Source organism: Benincasa hispida, chromosome 4 (genome assembly GCF_009727055.1).
Source record: "Benincasa hispida cultivar B227 chromosome 4, ASM972705v1, whole genome shotgun sequence".
Classification (NCBI taxonomy): Eukaryota; Viridiplantae; Streptophyta; class Magnoliopsida; order Cucurbitales; family Cucurbitaceae; genus Benincasa; species Benincasa hispida.
The window spans coordinates 60,260,644-60,273,801 of NC_052352.1; the positions used below are offsets into that span (position 1 = coordinate 60,260,644).

The following is a 13,158-nucleotide window of genomic DNA, read 5'->3' on the forward strand; positions in this document are numbered from 1 at the left end:
GGTGTTAGAAGCTAGGGAACTACCACTGGGTACATTGACTTAACGTTGCTTGTTTTATTAGATTAGGCGTACCTCAGTAGGCAGTGGCCTAGTTGTTTTTTTTCCTTGTATCTCTCTTTTAGTTACTAGATTCAACTATTGTAGTGCTGAAATCTCATATATGGAAGTTATATGGAAGAAATGAGGGAATTTTTTTTTTATTTTATTTTATTTCCTTAGTGATGTTCTCCGGCTCCTTGTAGCCTTCTTTAAATTTCTGCTTCTTTTATTTGTTTTTTTTTATCTATTTAATTAATTTTGTTAACACTAGACTCATGTACATACACACATATATTTTTTGATCACGTGACTGAACTTAAATCTCTTTAAACTGCCTACGTACCCTTTATAATGACGGGGATCAAGTCATAACGTAGTTCATACAAATATATATATATATATATATATATACATATATATATTTATATGCGATTGAACTTAAATTTCTTTAAGTTGCCTACATACCCTTTATAATGACAGGGATCAAGTCGTAACGTAGTTCGTACAAAGATTTTTTTTCTTTACATTTGTTAAACATAAAACTTCTTGAGAAACTTGTCATTGATTGGGCCGATTCTTAGCCCGTCTTGATCAACTATCTTGTATGCTCCATTTGTTTAGACTTCTTTGACGACGTAAGGCCCATCCCATTTAGGTGTAAACTTATTCCCCGTATGTCTTTTCGTGATAATTGGTCTTCTTACGGCGAGCACTATATCACCAACTTGAAAAGATCGAGGCCTTACATGTTTATCAAAGGCTTTAGATATTCGCGCTTGGTAACATTCCAACGCTTGTTAAGCTTCTAATTGTTTTTCATCCAGTGCTTCCAACTCTTGGAGCCAAAGTTTGGCATTGTCCTTTATAGTCAGCCCTTCTTGCACCGCCATTCTTAGCGATGGAATTTCTCTTTCCAAAGGAAGGACAACTTCTACCCCATAAACGAGAGAGTATGGGATGACTCCTGTAGGAGTACAGTGAATGGTGCGATAGGCCCAAAACGCTTCATCGATCTTCTCCTGCCAATCTCTCTTCGACTTGGAGACAATTTTCTTCAGCAGGTTGCACAATGTCTTGTTAAATGCCCCTGCCAACCCATTTGTGGCGGCGTTATACATGGGCGACTTGTACTGCTTGAATTTGAATTTACACAACCTATCCATCAAGCTATTGGAGAATTGTCTCCCGTTATCCATCACGATTCGATGGGGAATACCGTACCGATTAAATGATATGAGTGAAGGAAATCAGATGTGGATTTCCATGAGCAGTGGAATGGTCATTCAAAATTCCACTCATATATGAACATTAACAATTACAATCAAGAAACGGAAACATACAGGCTATGCACAAAACGAAATTACAACATATTTTTCTATAAGATCAAGGGATAAAAATAACATACCTTTGAAGACTTATCTTCAATCTCCCTTGATCACAAACGCTCAAACAATTAGCAAGACTGCAAACCTGAATGCTCAAACACTACGATCGCAACATAGCACGATCATAACAATTACGAACACAACGAACTTTAAGATCACAAACACAGCAAACGACCTCTAAAAACCTCGACTATGTCGAGTTGATTATGACACCACCACAATGGCTACCTTGGTATTCTCAGTGTGAGAATCCAAAAGTGTGGGTTTTGTGTGGAATTGGTTAGAGGAAGAGACCGGAGGATCATGTAAACAATTGAGAAAGTAAGAGATGACTAGGTCTATCGTATAGACGATGCCCAATCGTTTAGAAGAAGCTTCGTGATCATTTAACTGATCGGCCAGCTGAGTGACTATTGTGTAGTGTCATACCACGATCGTCTAGTCTCTTCTTCAACTATTGTTTAGTGAATCTCATTCCTTAACAGCCATCGTGAGTAATTTCCGAGAATAGAAACTCTCAATTCAACAACTTCTAAAAATTAGGAAAATATTTTTCTATTTATCTCATGGTTACCATGAAACCACCATAACCTCTCGCTCAATTGGTTATTAGAGAAAAAGAGATGATTATCTAATAATTAAAATTATCATAAATATACATGATAACCAACTTATTATAATATATTTATAAATTATAGTTTTAATATTTCATCTCATGAAATATATAAACCATAGCTTTTTTCTATTCCATGGCTCTTAATGTAAATCTCATTTACATTAACTCTCCACTAGATGTATCTCATACACCACACCGATCATATCATATATAATCGAATTACCTCTTGTCAATTTGAACAATTTAAATCAACACTAAGAACTGATCTTCAGCATGAATCCATTGAGCTACCAAGAGAACCTTATGGACCTGTAGCTCGAAACCCAACGATACGTGAATAACTAACTAAACTCTTTAGTCAAGGAATCCACCATCCGTTAACTTCCAAGCACTCCACTAAAGACTGACAACTAAACTCTCCTTACTATAGATATATTATGTGTCTATCTTAAAAAATCAACAGTGCGATAACCCTTCACAGATCTCTCGTAAGTACAACTCGGCCAATAATCGTTATACACCTGCAGTTACATCTAACTCCTTAAGTACCACTGATCCCTCTAATGAACATAAGTCATAGTCCTACTATGACTGAGTCCTCTCTTCCAAGTGGTTGAAAGATGGAGAACTCTTTTAATGTTTTATTTTAACTTTTTCTGCTTTATATTAAATAAGTTTAGAATCTCTACAAGGCTATATAAAGCCTTCTCCCCATCCATTTGTAATCAGAATTTGATGAATGAAATTTGAGATCTCATATTTGAGACTTTTCCCTCAGAATTTTGCAATTCTTGTGATAGAATGTACGTGAGTCATTCAATCCAACCTTGATCAAGTTGATTGTGGAGTGACTCAATCTAGAACAAGATTTTTCAATTAGATCTTCGATCAAGAGGTAATCTAATTCTAACATTTTTTTGGGGTTGAACTAAATCGTATAGGGAGGTATTAATTCCTTAGATTCAAGGATTTTTGCTACATAATAACTTGGGTCTTTGGGTTGAGAGTTAAGGTTTCCTTATCACGATACTAATTGCTTTGGTCGGTTTACACCTTCTTTATGTGCTATACAGAACCAACATTTCAGGGAGCTTATTTGGCACTAGTGAATAGAATGTTGGACTTTATTATTTTCAAGAGATTCCTATTGTGCATGCGTTGTTTTCAGAATTATCTGAATTTGAGTTGTAGTATAGAAGATTGAGGCATCTATCGAATAGAATGGTTAAGTAATTAGTTCCTGCTATTCATTTTAGCTCTATAAAAAAAGAAACTGAATAATGCATGTATCACATGTCCTTAAGCTAAACAAACTCGTGATAGTTTTTCTATTAGTGGTAACAAAGCCAATTGCATATTTGACCTTATTCATTGTGATTAGTGGGGTCCGTATACCAAAACATCATCTTCTTGTGGTGCTGATTATTTTTTTTACTACAGTAGATTATTTTTCATGAACTATTTGGGTTTATTTATTGAGAAATAAAATTGAAGTTTCCACGACATTCCACTCCCTCTACTATGGTTTAACTTCAATTTGAGAAGTATGTATGGTGAGGAGTGACAATTAGATGGAGTTGTTGACTTTTTGATCCTTAATCTCAAATTAATTGATTAATTAATTAATATTTTGATGATAACAAATTTGTTCTTATTAACTAACAATTTCAGTGTTTTGAAGAGTCCATTGAATAGAGTTTCAAATAATGAATCCAACAAAATTTGAATCACCCAGATCAGAATTCAAATAAAAAAGTTATAGCCAACACAAAACGGAAGGACAAATCCTAATGGAGTGATGACGTGGCATCTGACATGGCAAGTGCACGGTCAAACTGATGATGTGGTACCCCGACAAGTAGACGGTCAATGTGCTAACGTGGTCTCCCAAAAGTCACATTTGATGATATGGAGATAGCCTAATAGGATTGTGACAACATGGTAGGTTTATTAATAAAATGATAAAATAAATTTAATAATAATAAAAAAAGTCAAACGGTCAAAAGTTTGAAATTTATTATTATTTTATTTCGACCAATAAGGGACTGACACATGACATTAAAAAAGATAATCTATGCTGTGGGTCAAACAGTCAAATTTCTAATATATTATCACTATTTTAAATGCAGCAATCAGATATTGACATGTGGCAACCCTAGGCTACTTCAGCTTTTCTATCTCTATTTGAAGCCCAAAAAATTTGAAAATTCTGAAGAAAAAAAAAATCCTAAAAATTCTGCAACCTATAGAGAGCTTATTCCAATTTTTTTGACAATTTTTTTAGTTTCAATTTTTATATTTTTCATAGCCATTAGAGGAATATTACATGTAAGAATTGTTCTTACAAAGTTTCTGAGATTTAATTTGTGTATCCACTCTCGAAGAAAGTATTTTTCATCTTATTATTCATCTCTAAATTTATTGTAAAAGCTGCTTTTGATCCTGACAAAGAGTCGTTGTAACAGTTTGATCATCAACCATCAAAAGTAAGGGTGCAAGGAAAAATTGAATAACTCGAAGAAATCGCTTAAATTGACCAAAACTTCTCATTGGTTCGGGTTGAAGTCGATCAATTTGGCGGTTTTGAGTTGAAAATATAAAAAACGAAAATTATTGGGTCGATTTCGTGTTAGCCCATACAATAAATTGAAAAAAACTCGAACCGTCCAATAAAATAAATATATTAAGCGCCAGTTATAATATCAAACAACTAATTGGTTGGGTTGGTGAGGGAGCACGTCGAGATGCTTTAGTGCGTGGGTTCTCGAATACTAGGAGAGTGTGGTTTTATTTTATTACAGATTTAATAAATAAATGCTTGTGATTTCTTTCTTTCTAACTAGGGATGTGTACGGTTTGGTTTGGTCTGGTTTTGGATGAAACCAGAGGTCGAATTGAACCTTTCGGCTCTTGAAAATTGTTAATCGAGGAAACTGAAGTTATTTTTGTTTCAACTCAAAACCAAACCAGTTTCTTACGGTTTACTTTCGATTAAAATATCTACTTCGAATATTGATGATAAAATTATTTAAAATTAACTTTCTTTTAAAAATATATATAATGTGATCAGTAGATGCATCAAATTTAAAATGAACTTATTAAGAAAGGGGTGTCACCACTACAATGAAAGTTAAGAAAAAAAACCATGAGTTGTTGATGTCGTGTGTTGCACGTGTTGACTGTTGTGAACATATCTACTAACTCTTGTGTGATCGTCAGTGAAGGATGGTGAAAGAAGATGGCTAGAGTGCGGACCCATGTGTGTCGCATGCCCGGTGAAAAATGTCTGGAAATAAGATACCTGGGATTTAGATGTATGAGAATAAACGATGACTGTGTTTCGTTGTGCATGAGAACTACTATCAGAATTTTATGTAACAAAATCTATGTTTCTATTTATTTATGAAATTAAGTATGACAATCTTATATAATTGTAATAGATTAATTAATTAAAAAATAAATATAATTCAATATATTGATAAAAGTTAATTAATTAAGAATCAATAATAATTTTAATTATAATTTTTTTAAAATTAATTAATTTGTAGGAAAATTTTCATAGATAGAAAAAATGACAAACTATTTACAGAAATAGCAAAAAAAAAAAAAAAAATACTGATAGACACTAATAGATTTCTATCAGCGTCTATCAGTAATAGAAATCGATAAAAACCTAAAATGATTAAATTTTACTATTTTGTGTAAATAGTTTTCTTTATTTTTCTTTTTTTGAAAATTTTCCTAATTTATAATTAAAATTAACCAATTAATATATTATAATCTAATACTTAATTATTTTTATAATCCATTAAGTTCAATTTTAGTAACTGCTTGATAATTAAAAAAAATCAATTATTATTATTGAAAATAAATTTTTGTAGTAACGAAATTTAACTAATATTAGTTAACTAATTAAATATATTTAAGATATTGTTAGTTATTTAATTAATTGTTTATATAAAAAAGAAGTAATCACATTCATTTAATAAATTTTTATGGTAAAAAATAAATTATTTAAATATTTTAATAGATCATAATTGATTTATTAAAATAAATATTTACATTAATTTCGTGAAATTAATTAATTAATTATATTCAAAATAAAATTGTGTAGGTTGCAACTTTAATAGAAAAAAAATTGAAAATTGGGCGCATGTCTCTATTTTTTTTTTTTTTTTTGCAAACATGTCAAAAAAATTTCGCCCGAAAATTTGATTGCTATCTGATTTCTATGTGATTGCTACATCTGCAATTACAAAAAAGTTGAAGTCATGACTTTGGTTTCTTAAAATGTATTTGACATACAATACAATTTCTCAATTGTATAACAATTGAAAAAGAGATGGAGAAGGAAAAAGAGAGAAACTCACCAAGAGAATAAAAAACCTTTGTATGTGGAAAATGAAGATGTCTGGAAATAGTTTATTCCCAATCAAAGTGTTGAAATCTGTGAAACAAGTATGAATTTTGTATGCCAATGTCAATTCTCATGCAAAAGAAACCCGACGTAATAACCTAGTTGTATAGGCCCAATTATATAAAAAGCCTAATGGTACTATTTATTTCATAAATAGCCTAACTTGCTTGTATATTTCATGAAACTCTGGCCGAGTTGTCATATTAATCCCTACCTTATTTTCATCATTTTTTTTTTGTTTTTATAAAAAAAGAGGAATACTAAACGTTTTGCAAACTTACGACTATGGGAAGTCCTTAAAACCAGAATCTGAAAAACTGTCGTAAAAAATCCGATTAGATTTTTAATCCCTAGCATTTTTCAGTACACCACAGTACATTTTCAGAATCCAAAACATTGTTTTTTTAATCCAAACAATGATTTTTGCAACACGCCCTTGGTTGAAAACATGTTATGGATATTAACTTCAAAAGTGGAACTTGAAGATTAATGTATCTTCTAACTCTTGAAACCATATTTGGTTATGCACTACAACATCTGATACTCTGTAATTAATATAGTTATGTAGATCGTTGAAATAACCATCATAGTAAATAACAACATTTGCATTATCTGTAGTGAAACAATGTAAAATTATAAAAATATTTCAAATAAAATATGGTATATAATGAAATGAAATACAATACAGAACAAACATATGGAGTAATATAATCCATATAAGTTTGTTAATTGCATAGATATCAGACAAAAATTAAACATGAAAAAGGAAGAAGACACCATAATATGTGAAATGTAGAATAAAATCATATTAAATGAAAAAATCTCTCTCATTGAAAATGGAAAAAAATTATATTAAATGCATTTTATTTGTTCAATTGAAAATAAGAAAAAAATGATATTAAATATAATATTTCTCTCTATAATCAATGCATTTTTTCTCTCTAACCTTAGTTAAACTCGTAAACACATAAATATATATATATATATATATATAATGATATAAATAAATATAAAAAAATGATAAAATTGTCAAAACTTAACACTAAAAGTCTTTTTTTAAGAGAAAAAAAAAAATCAAACATAAAGATATTTACCAAGTATACCGCCCAAAACGATTTTTTATGTAAAAATTTATCATTTTTGATTTTTGATTTAGGCCATCCATACAAAAAAAAAATAAAAAATAAAAAAAAAAATACGGAATTTGACTGATCTGTCATGCAAAGTTGCAAAATCAGTGCTGCTTATGATTCTGAATCGCCGCCGGAGCCTCCTTTTCTCTCGCCGTCTCTACCACTGGAGCCTCCAACTTGCATATCCTCCTCGACCCATTGATTCTGAATCATGCACCTTCTACATCAAAACTTGCAGTACTATCAAATCCTTGAAATGTATTCACGCTTCAATTCTCAAAGCCAACCTCCACCTCAATTTGTTCTTTTGCACCACCCTCATTTCCCAGTACGCCTCGCTTGGCTCTGTTTCTTACGCCTATTCTCTCTTCTCTTTGCTGCAATCTCTTGATGTTTTTCTGTGGAACGTGATGCTTCGTGGGTTTGTTGATGCTGGGTTTCATCGCAGGGCCATGCTTCTCTATACCCAAATGCTGGATTTGGGAATTGGACCTGATAATTTTACGTTTCCATTTGTTTTTAAGGCGTGTGGGTGTATGGAGGATTTGGATTTTGGGGTTAGAGTTCATTATGATGCTGTGTATTTTGGGTATGAGTTGGATGTTTTTGTTGCGAATTCACTCATCGCGATGTATGGTAGATGTGGGCGTTCAGAGCTTGCACGAGAGGTGTTTGATAAAATGCCTGGAAGGAATGTGGTGTCCTGGAGTTCAATAATTGGTGCTTATGCACAAAATGCTCAATATGGTTTAGGAGTATCGTTGTTCTCGCTGATGTTGAGTGAAGGATTTCAACCGAACAGGTCTGTAATGTTGAATGTGATGGCGTGCATCCAGTCAGAGAAAGAAGCTGATGATGTTTATCGAATGGCTGTGGATTATAAGCTAGGTTTAGATCAGTCAGTCCAAAACGCAGCAGTTGGTATGTATGCACGATGTGGAAAAATTGACACTGCCCAAAATATCTTTAATGGAATTCATAATAAGGACTTGGTGTCGTGGGCGTCAATGATTGAAGCTTATGTGCAGGCTGATCTTCCTCTGAATGCTTTGAAGACTTTTAGAGAAATGATACTAATGGGTATTCTGCCTGATTCTATCACCCTTTTGGGTGTGATTCATGCTTGTTTAGCTTTAGGATGTTTTAGCCAGGCTTGTTGGCTACATGGTTTTGTTATCCGGAGGTCTTTTGAAAACCAAATAGTGGTTGAAACTGCCATTATTGATCTATATGTCAAATGTGGAAGTTTAATATATGCCAGAAAAGTTTTTGATAACATGCGGGAAAGAAATGTTATCTCATGGAGCACCATGATTTCAGGATATGGATTACATGGCCATGGAAGGAAAGCAATCTGTCTCTTCAATGAGATGAAGAACTCAACTAAGCCTGACCACATAACATTTGTATCATTATTGGCAGCGTGTAGTCATGCTGGATTGGTTGCAGAAGGATGGGATTGCTTCAATTCCATGCATAGGGATTTTGAGCTGAAACCAGGACCCGAACATTATGCTTGTATGGTTGATCTCTTTGGTCGAGTTGGGAAGCTTAAAGAAGCTCATGATTTTATCTCAAAAATGCCGATTAGGCCCAATGCTGGGATTTGGGGTGCATTGCTTGGGGCATGTAGAATACATTCAAATGTAGAAATGGCTGAAGTTGCTGCAAAACATTTACTTGAGTTGGACCCGGAGAATCCTGGGAGATATGTTCTCTTGTACAATATTTATCTTTCATCTGGAGAAAGAAAAGAAGCAGACCAGATTAGGGCTCTTATGAAGCGAAGAGGTCTTAGAAAAATTGCAGGCCACACAACTATTCAGATAAAAAACAAGATTCATACATTTGTGGCTGGGGATCAATCTCATCCACAAACTGAAATGATTTATTCCGAGTTAGATAAAGTGGTGTACAGGATTCAAGAAGTTGGGTACACCCCTGATTTGAACTTTGTATTACATGATGTGGAAGAAGAGACGAAGGAAAAGCTTCTATTTGTGCATAGTGAAAAGCTTGCTATTGTTTTTGGGCTCTTGAATTCTGCACCGGGGAGCGTCATTAGGCTTCAAAAGAATCTCCGAGTTTGTGGTGATTGTCATACATTTACGAAGTTCATTTCAAAGGTTGCAAGAAGAGAAATTATAGTTAGAGATGCTCGTCGGTTTCACCATTTTAAGGATGGTACTTGCTCATGTGGAGATTACTGGTGAAATAATAGGTTCAGACATTGAATTCAAGTGCAAATGCAGTACAAGCAATAACGTGGCTTGAACTAAATTGAGCAAGGGAAAAGCAAAGTTTTCTTTATGAAGCAGCTTGGGTCAACTTAGACCATTAACTTATGCAAAATGAACATGCACCACACAGCTTGATAACTCCCAATAACGATGGTACTTATGATTCTAAATGCTTGGTTACAGCCTATTGTAGACGCTGGTCATTTATTGGACTTGTTCATGTTATGTCTAAGAATTTCACTTCGCTGGCCAGTAATTCTGGCCGTTAGTTGAATACTACTTCAAAAAGAGACACGGGTAGCGCACATCATATTTCTAGCTGAAATTCAGATTGATGATTGCCCTTTCTAGCAATAGTGTTGTTCTTATTAGAGAGAAGGAAGAGAACTGAGGAATTGTGTAATTTTATTCAATCACTTCTTACTATAAATACTAATCTACATGCTAAAAATAGCTTAGTTGCTAACAAACTCTACTGACTTAACTCTATAAAAATAGCAACTCCAAATATAGGCACTAATAATTTTCCTAGAAACAACACTTTGGACTAATTCAAAGTAACGAAAAATGGACTTGCATTTGAGGTACTAACATAATCCTTCTAATTCAAATGTTGCAAACACCTAGCCTGCTCCTAAGAGCTTGAAAACGACCAACACCAAAAGATTTGGTGAAGATATTTGCTATTTGCTTCTTTGAACTGCAATGAACCAACTACACTTCTCTTTCTTTTTGCATCTCTCTCATAATATAATATGTTATCTTAAAGTGCTTAGTTCTTTCACGAAAAACTGGATTCAAAGAAATAGATAATGTGGCTTGATTCCCCACGAACACCTTCACACCGTGTTCTTGCTTCAAATGTAAGTCATGCATAAACTTCTTCAACCAAACAACTTTGTTTACTACTGAAACAACTGCAATGAACTTCGCTTCTACAGTTGATTGAGACACTATGTTTTGCTTTTTTAAACACCATAAGAAACAATTAGAGCCAACAGTGAAACAATACCCAAAAGTACTCTTCATATCATCAATTGATCCAACCCAATCACTATCTAAGTAACCCTACAACTCAAAACTCTCAACTTTGCTAAATTCAATCCCAAAAGACAATGTGCGTTTCTGATATTTTAGAACTCCTTTTGCAGCAATTATGTGATTCTTACTTGGATAATGAAGAAATCTAGATAAGACACTTATAGTGTAAATTATGTCAGGCCGAGTGGATGTGAGGTACATGAAGCATCCAACTAGACTTCTATACACATTCTCATCTGTAGGTTCCTCTCCATCAGCCTTTTGCAACTTCTCCTTCTGAATCATTGGAGTGTTCATACTCCTACACTCCATATTAAACCTCTTCAACATCTCTCTCAAGTATTTCTTCTGACAAAGAAACATTTCATTTTTTCCTTGTGAATCTCTATACCCAGGATGTAATGCATCAAACCTAAATTAGTCATCTCAAATAGCTTCATCATTTTTTGTTTAAACACCTTTATTTGAGCACCATTACTTCCTATCACTAGTAAGTCATCTGCATAGAGAGATAGAATCACAATATCAATACCTGATTTCTTCACATAGAGTGTAAATTCACTCAAAGCCTTTACAAAACCAAGTTCATCAAGTTTTCATTCATCTTGCTATACCATACCCTATGAGCTTGCTTAAACCCATAAAGGGCCTTCTTAAAAAAATAAATCTTCTCTTCTTACTCTGTTGTGATGAACCCATCTGGTGCTCAATGTAGATCTCTTCTTCTAACACCCCATTTAGTAATGCTGACTTCACATCAAGTTGATATACCTTCCATCCATGTTGGGCTGACATAGTCAGTAGTTATTTGATTGTGTCCATCCTTGCAACAGGTGCAAAAGTCTCGGAGAAATGAACTCCTAAACTTTTTCATACTCTTTCACCACTAATCTGGCCTTGAACTTGTTCATAGATCCATTGGGATTCAACTTGGTCTTGAAAACCCATTTGACCCCAATCACTTTCGTATTTGCAGGCTTTTCCACCAACTCTCATGTCTTGTTCTTCTTTATCATTCTCACTTCCTCCTTCATAGCCTCCATCCACTTCTGGTCTCATTTAGCTTTTTCATACCCTGCAGGCTCCAACATAGCTACACTACTTCTCTCATACACCTCATTTAAGAGTCTAGTCCCTCTAATTAATGCATCTTCAATTAGTTCATCAGGATCTAGAGAGATTTCTTCTTGCTTCACCTCTGCTTTTTCTGTCTAGTCTCAGTTCTCATCCTCCAAGAACTGAACATTCCTACTAACCGCCATATTCTTTGTGTGAGGATGATAGATCTTGTAGTCTTTGGACACCATGTTATAGCATACAAAGATTCTTGGTTCTGCCTTTTCACCCAACTTGTCTCTCTTCACATGTGGAATATGAAAAAAGCACAAAAAACCAAACACCTTCAAATTTTCCAATCTTGGTTTAGTATTAAACCAAGCTTCGTAAGGTGTCATCTTTTCTAATTCCTTTGTTAGTAGTCTATTCAATAGAAAAATTGATGTGGTAGCTACTTCAACCCATAACTCTTTTGACAAGTTCGTTTCATGCAACATGCGTCTTGTCATCTTCATAATACTCTTGTTTTTTCTCCCATTTACTCCATTTTGTTATGAGGTATATGGAACAGTGAGCTGATGCTCTATCCCAACTTTTTCACATAAGGAATTGAACCTGTGTGATGTGTATTCATTATTTAGTCCCATTATCAGACCACACTGCTTAATTTTATAATTATTTTGATTCTCAACCCATCTTTTAAACTTTATAAAGACTTCTACTACTTCAGATTTTTGTTTCATGAAGTAAATCCAACTCATTTTGGTATAATATCAATAAATATAATATAATGAAATACATACTACCATTCAATGAGAGGGTTGGTTGAGGTCCACGTAAGTTAATGTGGATAAGTTATAACTTCTCAGTTACTTTCCACATTGACCTCTTGGATGGCAATCTTGTTTGCTTTCCTGTCAAACAAGCTCTACAATTTGTGTTCAACTCCTCTAAAACTAGTACTCCAATTGTCATCTCATTCTTCTACAAATACTGCAATCCTTTCTTATGAAAATCCCTAGCCTTTTGTGCCACAGTTCAATATCGTTCACTTGACACTTGAAAGCTATTTGTTCCTTCTTGAATGGATCCAGTGAAAAGCTCTTGTGCTCCATCTTTATGTTGAACAACTCATTCCCATTGGAGTCGAAAATGAGTCATGTTCCATTTTCAAATAACACTTTAAATCCCTTCTTTACTAGTTTACTAACACTTAACGTTTCGATAAATC

The 13,158-nt window shown here is 33.7% G+C and overlaps 2 protein-coding genes across 2 annotated transcripts; one reads left to right on the plus strand and one right to left on the minus strand.

Moving 5' to 3' along the window:
• Nucleotides 1-836: 836 nt before the first annotated feature.
• On the minus strand, nucleotides 837-1,235 carry LOC120076274. Its single transcript, XM_039030042.1, has one exon. The coding sequence runs from the start codon at nucleotides 1,233-1,235 to the stop codon at nucleotides 837-839; it is 399 nt and encodes a 132-aa protein (XP_038885970.1).
• A 6,267-nt stretch (nucleotides 1,236-7,502) lies between these two features.
• Nucleotides 7,503-10,255, plus strand: LOC120075253 (pentatricopeptide repeat-containing protein At3g26782, mitochondrial-like). Its single transcript, XM_039028470.1, has one exon. The coding sequence runs from the start codon at nucleotides 7,704-7,706 to the stop codon at nucleotides 9,801-9,803; it is 2,100 nt and encodes a 699-aa protein (XP_038884398.1). The 5' UTR covers nucleotides 7,503-7,703; the 3' UTR covers nucleotides 9,804-10,255.
• Nucleotides 10,256-13,158: the final 2,903 nt, after the last annotated feature.

What these genes read in the sequence shown, in the direction of transcription:
- LOC120076274 (XM_039030042.1), bottom strand. Translation starts at nt 1,235, where the DNA reads ATGGATAACGGGAGACAATTCTCCAATAGCTTGATGGATAGGTTGTGT.
- LOC120075253 (XM_039028470.1), top strand. Translation starts at nt 7,704, where the DNA reads ATGATTCTGAATCGCCGCCGGAGCCTCCTTTTCTCTCGCCGTCTCTAC.